The sequence below is a fragment of the Urocitellus parryii genome, chromosome 14 (assembly GCF_045843805.1).
Source record: "Urocitellus parryii isolate mUroPar1 chromosome 14, mUroPar1.hap1, whole genome shotgun sequence".
Lineage (NCBI taxonomy): Eukaryota > Metazoa > Chordata > Mammalia > Rodentia > Sciuridae > Urocitellus > Urocitellus parryii.
Window position 1 is genome coordinate 23,212,905 of NC_135544.1, and position 14,830 is coordinate 23,227,734.

Here is a 14,830-nt window from a genome sequence, read left to right on the forward strand (position 1 = left end):
AATGGATCTATCTCCAAGTAAAAATGCAAATACTTCTCCTACCAAAAGTTTTAATTAATTATTCTCAAGTTTTTTTTTCTTTTCTTTTTTTTTTTTTTATAGTTGTCCTGGGTGACTTGTTTAGTAAATCTCACTTTGGTTTTACAGTAAAGATTCTGCTGCCAGCACAATAAAAACTAGTTGCTTCCCTTATAGAAAGCTAGCTGAACAATCTTTCTTTGAGAGCAAATGTGTTACATATTTCACATAGGCATGAACAGCTCTGGGGAATGAAAAAAAAAAAAAAAACTTGTGGATGAAAACCCAAACAACAGTTGCCTATGATGTCTTTGAAGGTATTAGTGGAAAATACTAAAAAGTATGAAATGTGGGTTTCTTGAAGGGATTTTAAACATTCATTGTATATCTATTATCTATCCTTTTAGCCTGATTTGCTCCTTCTTATCTTTTAAGCCCATTAGAAAATGTCACCTTCTTAGAGAAGCCTGAACCATCCTATCCAAACTTGTTCTCTTTTTTGTGTGTCTAAAACTTGTTTTCTTGATAGAACTCATCACAATTCACAACTGTGATATTTGTTAGCTTACCTGTTTACCCAGTGTTTCCCCTACCAGACCTTAAGCTCCACGATGCAGGGCCCACCTCATCTTGATTACCACATTTTCCATAATTTCTAACACGGTGTCTGGTGTATTGCAACCTTTAAAGACTATCTGCTGAATAAATGGAAAGGATACCAGACTCAAGAAGATGGGCCTTACTATTATAAGAGAGGTGAGCAAGAAATTTTTTTTCTTCCTATGGTGACACAAGGTGAAAGAAATGGTCTTTGCCACACTGAATCAATAAAATGATGGACATAGTGGCTATAATAGTTGATAATTTCAACATTAAAATTCTCTAAGAATTAAAGCTTAAATTTAGAGTGCTTAGAATTTTGTCATTTTTAAAAATGTTATATAAATAGAATTTTGGCCTAAAAAGCAATGATACCAAAACATTAAATAGAAACATTTAATTCCCTTTTGAGTGTGTGTCAAATTCAATACAAATCAATAAAGCATTTTTCTAGGCTGAAAGGAACCAGTGTTACATTTTGAAGGCAACTGATTGCAAAAAAATATACTCTACACTAAGCTTTATTTTTAAAAACAACTTTAAGATCTTATTCTATAGTCAATGTTTTGTAATAATGATGTCTTCTTTATAGCCCAAGATACCACAACAAAGCAATGGCACAATCAATGAAGTTTTGTGGTTTTTTTACTCTTTGTATCATCTTCATACACCAGTAAAAAATAAACTCTTTAATAAATAAATATATAATAAATATTTGCAAATTGAAAATGTATAAATAGGTCCATTCTTTTTAAAAATGTTCAAACTTGATGTGACATATTTTATAGTCCATGGTCATCAGGATGTTGTATGTTTGTTGTTGTTTTGCTGTTGTTGTTTTACATGCGATGCCATAACTGGCAAAATCCTACAAGGTCTTCAGAATTTTCGAGGCAATAATCATGGCCAACTATGTCAGTCCATGTCTTCAACATGAAGTATCTATTTTTAATGTAACATTCAAAGTAAACATAATCCAAAGAGGTGAGGCACCAGCAGCAAACTAGGTGGATTTCCCTTTATCCAGAATTGAACTGATTTTTCAGCTTCCATGTACTGGTTAAGGATTGAGCCAGTGAACCAAATGAAGTAAACTTAATCCACTTACAAAGAGTGATCTTGATCTACTTCAAGTCAATTTTTTTCAGTCTTCTTTCCAAATTTAATCTCCCAGTAAAAATCAGACAATAATATTCTGAATATCTTCCTTGCTTATTATTATTTAATGATGGGAACTATGAGAATAAAAGGAGAGTTGTGGTTTCATTCTTCAATAAAGACACTACCATGCTTCAAGTGTACATCAGTAGGTCCTTGTATAATTCTGGAACTCTTTCTGGGTCAACTGGTCTAGGCAAGAAATGTGTGAATTTTTGATGTCTTTTGGACCTGGCACCATCTCTTGGAGTTCCATCTTTGTTGAGTGCCACAAAATACCTTCGGCCAGTGTCTCCATGTTTATATATGTTAGATGAGTAGGTATTATACCAGTTCTCTTCAAATTGCTCCCTAAAGATGCATTCAGAAGTTAGTTTCTCCTAAAAAGAAAGGAAGAAATGATAACTACTATTTTTTAAAAAATCTTTGAAATAATTTTCTTACAAAAGTCTCAATTTTATCTTTTTATTTGTTTGCCTAAAAAGAAAGAAAAAATTATTTTTTAAATTTTGGTTGTATTCATATATTACCTAGAATTATTCCTACAAGGTGACTTCATCCAGCAGTTTAATTCAAAGAAATTTTAAGTCAAATGTCATTTCCCAATTTTATTTTCAAATAATAAATATTCTGAATTGTTCCATGCTCCATATTCTCACTTCTTGCCATCATCACCACCAAAAAAAAACCTGTAATTTATCTTATTTCATCATTTGATGCCAAAGTTATATATATTAAGTCTCTGTTCTCAACATGGAATATTTAAGATTTCGCTAAGATCCAAGTTCTGAATTCAAAATCATCATTCCAAATAATAAATTTTCTTATGGAATTTATTAATTGTTTGATAAGACATTCCCCATGATTAACTTCTATCTGATATATTACTATTAATTTAATTATAGTAAAACCCCAATGATTTCTCATCTTTTCAAGATGGACCATATGTTGTCCTAAAGGACACACCGGAGTTGCTTATTTGTCCCCCGCACATACATGAAAATTATGTATATGTATTTTCTCTATTGTAATCCTACTTTTATGATCACTGAACATGGAATTATTTTTCTCTTTGTGAAGAGTTGGTTAAAAAAACTGGAAAATACAAATTTTACCTATACATAAGATAGATATTCATCTATTAATTGAAATATTGCAACCAATTTTCTTCAGTGTATATTAAGCTTCTAGCTGGATATTGGTCTCAATTGAAATTTTAAACAGAAGAAGTAACAGTGCCACCAGCTTAGTCATAAAAAGTAAGTTCTCTATGGAAATAGTTACAGAGAATTTGACTTTTAGAAGGGATTTCATGTTAGAAAAAAGGTGGGAAAGTGGCACATCTTACTAATTTTTTCCAAATTACAAATTCAATTGAATTTGCAACTACAAATTCAGTTTGCCTAGATATATGAAAATTTACAATGCTGTAGATTTTAATTTCTATATAAGAATATTTCATATACTTCTCACAAACGTTATTGATAGATATTTTAATCACAAAACAAGGTAGTCATAATTTCAAGAATTATAATAATAATAAAAATACGTACTGATCCATAAAGTTCTCCTTTGTCATTCATTCCAAGGTAAAGACCACTGTCCACACCTCTAATACTGACAAGTCCCACCGCCACACTGATGAATTCCAGGATACCTAAATTTATAAATAAAATAGTGATTTGTACTTATGAATGCACATATAACTAATAAAAAAGCTTATAAATCATAGTAGTGGTTGTTGTAGTAGGCCAATGTTGATAAATATATTTATGTATACAGAAGTCCTTAATCAACTGAAAAGTACTATTCAACTATTACGGAATCCCACTTCTCAGATGGAAAAAAAAGGACTAAAAAGGAAAAAAGTGTTCATTGTAGTATAACCTTAAGGGAATGAAACCCTAAACCAGACGAACCTGGGTTTGAATTCCAGTTCAGTGATTTACTAGCGAGGCCCCAGGCAAGTCATTTGTCTTCTTTGAATTCCAATTTCCTTATGTGCACAACAAATGAAATGCCTCCCCAAAAGGAAAGGGGTGAGGATTAATGCATGTATGCATTCAACAAATAGAAGCTATTAATATCATAAAATAAATATAATATGTTTGTTCCACTAGATAATTATAACCTTTTTCTATTAGTAGTTTTGCTTTTGCTTACAATGAATCAAGTTCACCTTTTTCTAACAGGAGCGTACTTCATATGGGTATAAAAGAGTTTTATAGTTTATAAAAGGCTTGAACTTATATTTTTTCATCTGGTCTTAAAAACAATTGCTTAAGATATGTAGGGAAGCCAGGCACAGTAGTGCATGCCTGTAATCCCAGCGGCTCAGGAGGCTGAGGCAGGAGGATCTCGAGTTCAAAGACAGCCTCAGCAAAATAGTGAGGCACTAAGCAACTCAGTGAGACTCTATCTCTAAATAAAATACAAAATAGGGCTGGGGATGTGGTTCAGTGGTCCAGTGCCCCTGAGTTTAATCCCCAGTACACTCCCCCGCAAAAAAAAAAGATACAGGAAAGACATTATTATCCCTACTTTACAAATGAAGAAATTGAGCTCAGAAGTGTTTGTTGACTTGCTTAAGGTATTTAATGTTTGCAATTGATAGAACTGATACTTGAAGTTACATCTTCTGAACCCTAATTCAATGTTTCTACTCCAGAAGGCTGTTTCTTGAGGATCACACAGTAGTTTCAAAAATTGAAATTACAAAATATGTTATTTTTTTCTATGACATGGTTTTAAAAAAATAAACTGTATAGTTCACAGAAGTACAAAGACTTTACAATTCATTACATGTTATAGCCAAATATCAAGAGCATAGAATTCAGGTAGATTTTGCTATCATTAATTTTCTAGAGTCATTTTAATTTATCAATAAGAAATTAGTTTTGAAAACTTTCTACTTAGTACACTAATATACCACAGGTCAAAAAAAAATGTAATGCCTCACTCTGCCTTATTCTTTTTTTTTAACTAACCTTTGGACTAATGCCTTTGTCTAGTTCTTCCCCTTAGCTGAAAACAGTTTTCACCACAGTTTCTATGCTTGGATCTGCCTTCCTCAATAACTTTCTACTTTCACCCCTTCACCCATCTTAAGCTCTACAAACAGTATAAATGTGTACCATTTAGCCTGACTCTTGCTTTTAAGTAATTTCTTGATTTATTGTACGGGTTCCTGTTTGGACACGTGATACTCCCAAGGCCAAAAGAAAGTACAGAATCTGACTATTTACTGATATGGTGGTCTCTATTCTATCCAAAGCTTAATTCACTCTGGCAGAAACATAGATTCTTAGCAAGACAAACTAGCTCTTTCAAACTGTTAGGAGATCATGTAGAACACTAGAGCTATCAAGAATCTTAGAGCAACAATACACTACTAAATAGTCTATAGGTGGCTTGAAAGAGCCGGTGTCCTTAATTGAAAGCCAAAAGCAGAGGAGAAGATAAGATGTAGCAGAAAGATCTAGACTCCATAAGATAGCCCTCATATTGACAATTGTATAGTGGGGGAGTAAAAGAGAATCAAACCCCTGCCAAGCTCATCAATGAAAGACTCTGTTAGTAACAAAATACAGGCCTAAAACATAATTGATATGAAAATATAATCAATGCCATTTTATCCAGGTTTTAGTTACAAATGTGTAATTACTTCAAATCATATTGAATATTTGTTAATTAAAAGTATACTATAGTTGATATACATGCAACTTAATTCCCTCTAAGTATCTGATTTATATTAAGATACTCTTGTCTTTTAAAGTACAGGAACTGCTTAACTAATTAGAATGTAGAATAGAACCAATTTTCAAGTATGATAGATTGTAAGTTTAATTTCCAGATATGTTAATTATATTACATCTCACATAGTATGCCTTTCCTGAAAAACGAAATGGTAAACCACCTACATTTCAATCCTCCCCTCAATATAATGCTGTAACCTTTCCAAAAAAACATGTAATTGTAAAAAGAAAAAAAAAGATTACATGTGTTCTTAGAATAATTATACTCAATAGTTTCAACTTTATTAAACAGCATTCAAAACAGTTTACATAACCATGCATAAATAATGGCTCATAGAACTGATGGGAAAAAGGTTATGTGTTTTCATGTCCCTCTTAAAGATTTTAGCCACACTTTATAATTCTGATCCTTTTTCTCCTCAAGGAAATAGTATACCACAGAGTAATTTGTAATCGTTTGATTCCTAAATGAGATTTGACAAGTCTTTCTTATTTATAATATGAGGTGGCAACTAAGCTAATTCCTTTACAAAGGGTGGACATGAAAAACTTTCCTTAAGAGGTAATCACAGATTTTAGATAGATTTTCTAATGCCCAGTGTCCCATAAAAAGACTTGGAGGTACTTTGTCTTTCTGGTATCATTTTCAAAGCCAGCCTTTTTTTAAATCATAATAAACAGGTGAGTCAACCCACAATGCAACCACATCAGACAAATCTATGGAGAATAGGGGAGAATAAAGGAAAAGGCTTTAAAAGAATATGTTTGATCTTAAGCTGAACTTTTTTTCTTAAAGAAATGATTCCATGTTTACATATTAGGTAAAGTCTTCCTACTGTACTTCTGTACAGAACAACTCTGCTATAAATAAAGAGCTAACTCAGATAGGAAATTATTTAACCTCACTGAGACCTCTCTATGTTCTATTGATGTGGTTTTGAAATTTAAAAATATAGAATTCTGAGTTTGTAGTTGATCATAGCCAAATTAGTATAGAATTATCAGAAATGGTTTTTAATATCTCAAATAGCCATACTTGAGTTTTGTTAAAATTCTTACTTTGATGACACAGAAACGAGTATAAAATAAAAAGAGAAAAATACTAACTAGTAATTGAGGCACTAGCAAAAGAAGACAAACACAGAGAGAAGCATATAATGTTATGCATGTTGGATATGAATTTTCTTCTCACCTATACACCCTCTAGTAAATTGTGATGTCTAAGCTATTGAAGGCCACTAGGATGCAGTATAATGTATCTAAAGAGGCTGTTCATTACTTTAGACTACCAAACTAATCTGGGTTATCTTTCTTTTATGTAACAGTGAATATTTTGTTCCTACATATAGTCTCCCACCATAGCATGACTTAAACCATCACAAACTGACTGAAATCAGTCTAAATAATATTTTTGCAATTACTAAGTAATTATATACAATTTTAGTTTAAAAACATGCTAGCAAGATGATAATTCTAATAATGCAATATCCACTCATAAAGGAATGGATTTAAACACGAGTTGAATGAATATTATCAAGTCTACAAATATGTATTAATCTCCTCAAATTGAGTCAATCTTATAAAGAGACACAAAGCAGAAGGGACAACTCTTGTCACTGAGGTGAATACATTTGAATTAAAAACCCCTTTAAGGGAGAATTTCCAAGGTTACATTGTGTATCACAGGGGGGAAATCTGAATATTACCAAAGCTTAACTTCTACCTGCTCTACCTATAAGAGTTATCACCTTTTGTGTCCATTTTTCAACCTTTCTGATAGATGGAAGATTTTTCTGTAATAAGCAGAGGTAAAAGGTAAAAGAGCTGAGCCACCTGGTGTCAGCAAAGTTCTTTAGAATCAGAATCTCAGCTTCCTCAATTAAAAATAAATAAATAAATAAATACTTTCCAAAAGTGACCCCAGGTTGGCCACTAGGTCATGACACTCTTGACTCATGGTCAATGGGAATTTGGAAGAGATCAGTGGAAGCTGCAAACATATGGTTTTTAAAAAGTTAATTTTCTAAGCCTTTAAGTGCTACCAAATGACCACCACATGCTTATTTCTACATCTAAAGTCACCAATGTCCCTTAAATGGAGATTTACACTTCTTCAAGTTTAAATGAGTACTACAAGTCAAAAGAGAAACAAGATCGTAAGAACAAGGGAATAAGGACAAGATAGAAGAGAGGGCCATCTAGAAATGAGATTCTTAAAGAGTTTCATGGTGCAAAGGAAGGGAAAGGAGAATGTGTTGTGCTTATACAGAACTGTAAATGTTATCTTTTTTTTTCAATTTGATGAATCTCTCCAATGATGCCACAAATCAGATAATCAAAATTCCTTGAGAGTGATAGCAAGTTAACTGATATAATGAGAACTTTAGCTATGAGGAAAAAATCCTGGGATGTTATAACCAGAAAGCACCTAATTTAATTCATGGTTGTACAGACAAGAAAAATAATATTCATACTGAGGAGGGCACTTACTAGTTATTCAATAGTTAGAGAGTAATTAACATTATAGACTTTGCAAATCTATCACAGGCTGTCTTGATCTTTGCTTGTTTCGTTTAACCCCTTCTTCTCTGAGGCACTGCCAGGGGTATTCTGAAACCTATGTGTTCCCACCCATATCTTCTTTCGCTTCCCCATTTCCTCTTACTTAAGGTCAATACCAAGATCACTGCTTTTCAATTTCGCAATTTCTAAAGAGGTACTGGGCTGAAGTACTAGGCATGCTCAGTAGCTTTTTTTTTTTTTTTTTTTTTTTGGCGGGGGGGGGGGTGGTTCACTCAAATAGAACTCCAGCTCAGAGAACTGCAGCCAGGTGAGCTAGACAGTAGCAATGGCGCCCATGGAAAGTTAATCTGTTACTTCTTCAGGTGAACATTTACAGTTTTCTAGAGGTAGATACTCAAATGCTTGCATCCTGTGCAAGGGCAACCTGCAGAGCAGTAGCCACGGGTGGATAATCAACTCCATAACTGCAGAACACGCTTAAAGAAGAGGAATACTTCCTGTTATTAATGTTCAAAAAGTGTATGGTACTAGGGCGAGTGTGAAAGGACACAGGAGAAAAATAACAGGAATTTAAAAATAATAATAAACTGCATGGGAGGAAAGAAGTACAAGAAAAAAATTAAGATTCTGAGTCCAGGTCTTGGTGTTCCAGGCATTCAAAAAGGCAGAATAGAAAGATTCACCCAGACCACTCATCCTTTCTCCTCCTGGAGAAAAGAGGCTACAGATGTAGCCTGTAGCTAGAGGCTACAGATGCAAGCAGATAGGAAAAGTCCTTCCTGCCCCTGAGCTAGGTCGCCCTTCAGCCTCAGCCTGCATCTTGCGCTGGATGGGTCTAGGGGAACACTGGGTTGCTCGCAGTTCTGACACCCTTGACAAACGAGGAGGGAGGTACAAGGGGAGGGGAAGAGGAGCCAAGTTTGGGGGACACAGGCGGGATGCCAGTACCTACCGAAGAGGCTGTGGTCCTGCCGAGTGCCCTGAACACTGCCATCGGGCAAGATCTGCAGGTGGAAACCGGTGCGACAGTAGAGCTGCCGGCGGCGCAGGATGCCATGCAGGTGCGCCAGCTCCGCAGACCCTGGCCCTCCGCGGGGGCCCCGCTCCGCCGCTCCCCGGCGCTCGCCCAGCAGCGGCGGCCGTTCCCCGGCAGGAGGCAATAGGAAGTGCGAGCCCACCTGCTGGCCCAAGCCCTCCAGGCCGCCCAGGAAGCCCCCAACTTCAGCTAAGGGAGCCATGGAGAGGCCTGAGGGAAAGGGTGAAGATCCGGAAAACAAAAGACCCCCCCAAAAAATATGTAGCGGAGTGTCGAGGGGGATGGAGAGAAATTATAGTAAAACAAGCGCAAAAAGTTAAGGCCAGGTTACTCCTGTGAGGTCGATGCAGGGACTGTGCACTGAGAATGCAGGGAAGCTCTCACGGTCTTGGAGCGGTCTTCTCTCCTTGGGTAGGTGAGAGCTGGCTGCTGGCTTTGCAGAAACATCTGTAGGTGCCGCTGCCAGTACTGGGCTGCGACTGGGGCTGGTGCTGAGGCTGGGGGCTGGGGCCTGGGGGCTGGGGCTCCAACTCCGCAAACTGATCAGATCAGAGTCCTGTGTACATACACACCGAGTATATATGCCGGTCCTCTTGACATATGCTAATCAAGTCCTTTCATGCGAGCTGGGGAGGTTGGTTCTGTTTGAAATCTTAAACCGACCTCTTCTCAACACGTTTCTGCTCTTCGGAAGTGACCAAAGGGGACCCTTGATGATTCTATACCCATGCACTCTTCAAAAATCATTCCTGCACTTGCCAAAGTCAAACAGCAAATTCGGGGAGGCTCAGTCGAGGTCTCTCTTTGAGGTTGTCTTTGGGACATGGATGATGCTGTTTGGCTGCTGCTGTGCAACCTACTTTGATGTGAGCCCCTTTTCAGTGATAGATGGCTGCGAAAAGGAGCCCAGTTTGGCAGTATACAGAAAAGGGGGGGCAGAATAGGAGGAGATGGGTGAGGGAAAAAAGGAGAGGAGGAGAATTGTGCTTCTTGGGAACTGCTGGGAGCCTGCAGTGGACAGGTGCAAAGAAAGGTAAAAGAGGGAGAAGGAAAAAGGGCGTTACCTGAGGCTTAGACCTGCCCAGACACACATGAAAGGAAAATCAAAGCTTTGACAGTTTAACTCACTAATTTTAAAACACTAATAAAATGTACAAGCATTACTCTTTTCTTTTATCATTTAGATGGGGGATTTTCTTTACATAATCAAGGTTAGGTTAGGAACACCCTCCCTCCCTTTCCAAGTTCTCTTTAATGTTTATCTTTACTCAGATAGCATATGATATAACTAAGACTGACTTATATCTAAATGGAAGTTTGAAATTGTATGCTAAGTTTTTGGTCATTTAATTAGCATAATAAAATAGCAAAATATACTCATGAATCAAGGGACAAAAATATATACACTGAAAGAGATGGTCTATATTCTTATATTTTGCCATGAAGAGAAAAATGAGTTTATGGAATAGTGACACCAGTGATGAGCAGTCTTTGGGGCTCTTATCCAATGTAAGAGCACTTCTCTGTTCTTCTTAGATGCATTTTCCTAAAGGCTAGCTTTTGTTGTTGTTGTTGTTGTTCCAATTTCAATTACAAAATCTTTTTAAAAATCAACAACTAAATAGAAACAGTGTTGAATCTTGATGCATTTTGAGACTTCAAAAGTTACTGGTAAAATCTGAGCATGCCTGTACACATTTGTAAAACAAAAGCCACTGAAGTGAGGAAGTTAAAGATTCATGTCCATTTGGGGAAGGAAGGGGGCATGGGGTAATTAATGATGGTGGAGTGTGATGATCATTACTATCCAAAGTACATGTATGAAGACACGAATAAGAATTATAATTCATTCTGCTGTCATACATAAATTAAAATTTACATAAAAAAGATTGATGTCCATTTAAACATTAAAACTTTGGTTTTGTACCAATAGTTAAATTTGAGATCCTTCTGTTAACATTTTTCAGTGGCTGAGGAGTTGAGAATCATTCAACAGATTTATGCTTCCCCTGAGCAAAAAGTTTTAGAGAATCACTCAAGATTAGTTTTTTAGGCATGTTTCATGGTCTGTTCAGCTGGGAGCTCAGTTGGATTTGACTGGTTTATTTTATTTTCTCTGAAGGTTTTTTTTTTTTTTCTAATTATTTGGCAGGTGTTTTAGAGTAGGTAAAGTTACACCTTTTCATCACTGCAGGCCTAAGTACTGACCCTTGTGCAACCAAGTTATAAAAGAGTCCTTAAAGTAAGTGATTTACTATTGATAGATATGAAATAAAACAAAAACACTGGCTAAAACAATAAACAAATAAATCACTTTAGAAACAGTATGCTGCTAAGTCTGTTTTAAAGGTTGTACCAGGTAAATGTCATATCATTTCACCTTTCAAATAATAGCAGTCTGTCCTGTGGTAGGACCCCCAAATCCACCATAATCAAGATTTCAAAGCACATCTGTGTAAACATTATCACATCAGTGTAAAACATCAACCAATGAGCTTTTACTTTGAACCAAATCTTCTTAATTGCAGTGTTAAATCAAAGAAAGTTAGATCAAAGTTGTGTGAATCTCATAGCAGGATAACTGAAGTAGCCAGAACATACATTGATCACTTTTAAAGAGGAGATACTTAAAGGTTTTAAACTTAGATCAAGTGCCTTTTAATGAGGTTTATTTCAAGGTCTAAGTTCTGTGCAACATATAATGCTGTTAATTATTCTGTAATGAATGTATGTTATTGTCACTTGTCTTAGAGCTACTAGTTTAGTCTATAAAATATTTCCTCACATGAACACTTTAAAACCTGCTGTTATTGTGCAATTTATAGCTCTTAGACTTTTTAAATCTCTTGTACTATACACACACACACACACACACACACACACGAAATTCTTCACTCAACAAGGCCCATCTATTTTAATAATAGGACTACCTTCTCTTTGTACACCTTAGCATTTTTATATAAATTCGATTATTTTGATCACCACAATAACCATAGGAAATAGGCACGTCCACTTTTTTGAGAAAAAAAAAATTGTCCTGGATTCTGTCTCATTTCTGTCCAACATCCCAGTGCATTTTACTTAAACTCTTAAAATGCCTCTATTTCTTCTTTTGTAAAATGAAAAAAATATAATTTTTGCCTAGTTTACTTTGTCTAAGGTTGCTATGAGACTTACATATGACAATATATAGAAAAGAGTTCTTAAAACTATGAAATTTTCTGAGCATATAATGTGCTAGACAACTTCTATTGCTGGGAAATTTTTAACTTCATAATTTAGCAAATGTGATTTGTTTGAAATGCAAAATAAGTCCTTTTTTCCCAACCTAAACCTTTAATGTGTAAGTTTTGAATGGTGCTTAATGCCATTTTATAAAGGACCAGAATAGAAACAGAAAGATAAGGATTTCTTTTGTTTGCTGTAGTCATGTGACAGGAAAAGATAACACTAAAGAATTTTTTTGCACATACTGTGATGATATCATGGGAAGTTAAATAATTTTGAAGAGTGTTTTACAAGAGTACATTATTCAACTTTTAAGTATACACTGCAATCTAATCAACTTTACCTATACTTCCTAGAGACCACACTTGCCGTGCTGTTATACAAATATGTGATACAATTTCTACTTCCACAAAATGTAGTTACAGTTTTCCAGACCATATAATCCTATATAGCTTTCCAGTTAGTATATTGTCATGGATCTTTGTTCTTACAAAGATCTTATGAGAAAGGATAGAATACCTTTTATGCTTCTACGTGTTTAACTCTAGAAAAAGAACTGATTTTAAAGTCATGATTTATGCCCCCAATAAAATAAAGTCCATTTGTACAATTTTATTAATTACTTGTAATTATAATGCATATAATAGTGAATTATATAGCTGGCAAAAAATTATAAAGATCTCTATGAACTAATATGGAGAATTTTCAGGACACATTGTTAAAAGTCTGATGAAAAAGAGTACAAAAAAGTACACAGAAGTCAGTAGTATGCTGACTTTTCTGTAATAAAGAAGGAAAATAAGAAACTTCTAGGTATGTATGCTTATTTAACAAAACTAAACACAGGATGGATAAACTAAAAACGAATACAATTGGTTATGCAGTGAATGAAGTAAAAGAGAGGAGTAACACTTTTCTGAAAACTTTTTATAGAGTTTTGAATTTTGGAGAAATGTTCATGTTTTACGTACTTTTAAAAGTAAAATAAAATAAACTAGGATAAGGTGGAGAAATGGAATAAAACCAGAAACATATGAACCTAGCTGTATTAAATAAATAACATAACCACACAGAAGGGAACAATATTATTTCTTAAAAAAATAAGTAGCTTTCAAATACAGTTCTTTGATTATATAATCAAGGTCTGCATAGCAAAATAAACAAACAGATATTGAACTTCAGTGAGAAACATTGTTTTTCTCAGTGGGAGGGGTTAAGGTTAGAGCATTGTAGGATTGAGCAAGTGAATAAATACACAGAGGCTAATGAGAGCTAAGAACTTCATTGTTAGAGAATGGAGTTCAAATATGCAAAGGGGGAAGACTAAAGTGAACCCTGTGGTGTTGAATTAGAATTGCATTAGAATTAGAATTGCAGTTGCATTACTAGCACATGGCATGTATGAATGTGCTTGCATCTCAGTTCTGTCCACCCAAAGAGCCTAAAAGAAAACATGCCAGGGCAATGAGCACAGCAGGGGACTAGATTTTGTTCTCTCAACTCAGTTTCCTACCAAAATGATCCAGGGAATTTTAGGAAATATGCTAGTCCAATAATTAGAGCATCTCTTTGTGCCAGAAAGCAAAGTACTCAAAAAATGATTAGGACATAAGAAAGGGACATAAACCAACTTTGTGACCATTTGAGCATTCAAATTAATAATGATAGGAACAAGATACTTATGGAATAAAATAAGAATATTTGAGTGCAATTGTTTAAATAAACAACTAACCAATCAAATAAGGAAAAAAAGGAAAAACTTTTTTCTTATGGTAGAATACAGCTAATAAATATGGAAAGAATGATGGAAGTAAAAAAAAAAAGACCATTTTGCATCCATCATAGGATTTTTGCTTGTCCAGATAAAAAATTACCAATACAATACATGGTCAAAAGTTTGTTGAAAACAACAATAAGAAAGAGAGGAGAAAAAAATATATAAAGTCTGATGAAAAAGAGTCTTGATTACACAAAGAAAACAGTAACTCTGCAGTTACTGTTACTAATGAATACTACCTTAGCAGCTTAATAAAGATAAACAACTATGTGACAAACCAACACCAAGTGCCTCTTGATATCCTAGGCAAAAATATCATATTACTTTTGTGTTGTTCCTGGCAAAATACATAATGTGAATCTAATCATAATGACACAGCAGATAAACCCCAAATGAGCAGCATTGTACAAAATGAGACTGCACTTTCACAAAATAATAACAGCAGTTGGGGAAGCTAAGACAAGAAGATGGTGTGTTCAAAGCCAGCTTCAGCAATGGTGAGGCACTAAGCAACTCAGTGAGACCCTATTTCTAAAATAAAACTACAAAATAGGGATGGGGCTATTTTGGCTCAGTGATTGAGTGCCCCTGAGTTCAATCCCTGGCACCCACAAAGAAAGGAAGGAAGGAAGGAAGGAAGGAAGTAGGGAGGGATGGAGGGAGGGAGGGAGGGAGGAAGGAAGGAAGGAAGGAAGGAAGGAAGGAAGGAAGGAAGGAAGGAAGGAAGGAAGGAAG

The 14,830-nt window shown here is 35.1% G+C and overlaps 1 protein-coding gene across 1 annotated transcript; it reads right to left on the minus strand.

Moving 5' to 3' along the window:
• Nucleotides 1–1,910: 1,910 nt before the first annotated feature.
• On the minus strand, nt 1,911–9,292 carry Fgf20 (fibroblast growth factor 20). Its single transcript, XM_026389500.2, has 3 exons — nt 9,007–9,292; nt 3,330–3,433; nt 1,911–2,156 (listed from the first exon to the last, which is right to left on the minus strand). Exons 1-3 carry the CDS (start codon nt 9,290–9,292, stop codon nt 1,911–1,913), a joined length of 636 nt encoding a protein of 211 aa, XP_026245285.2.
• Nucleotides 9,293–14,830: the final 5,538 nt, after the last annotated feature.

What these genes read in the sequence shown, in the direction of transcription:
- Fgf20 (XM_026389500.2), bottom strand. Translation starts at nt 9,292, where the DNA reads ATGGCTCCCTTAGCTGAAGTTGGGGGCTTCCTGGGCGGCCTGGAGGGC. An exon ending in GCAGGACCACAGCCTCTTCG is followed by an intron (nt 3,434 to 9,006) that starts GTAGGTACTGGC and finishes TTATAAATTTAG; the next exon opens with GTATCCTGGAATTCATCAGT. An exon ending in AAGGAGAACTTTATGGATCA is followed by an intron (nt 2,157 to 3,329) that starts GTACGTATTTTT and finishes CTTTCTTTTTAG; the next exon opens with GAGAAACTAACTTCTGAATG.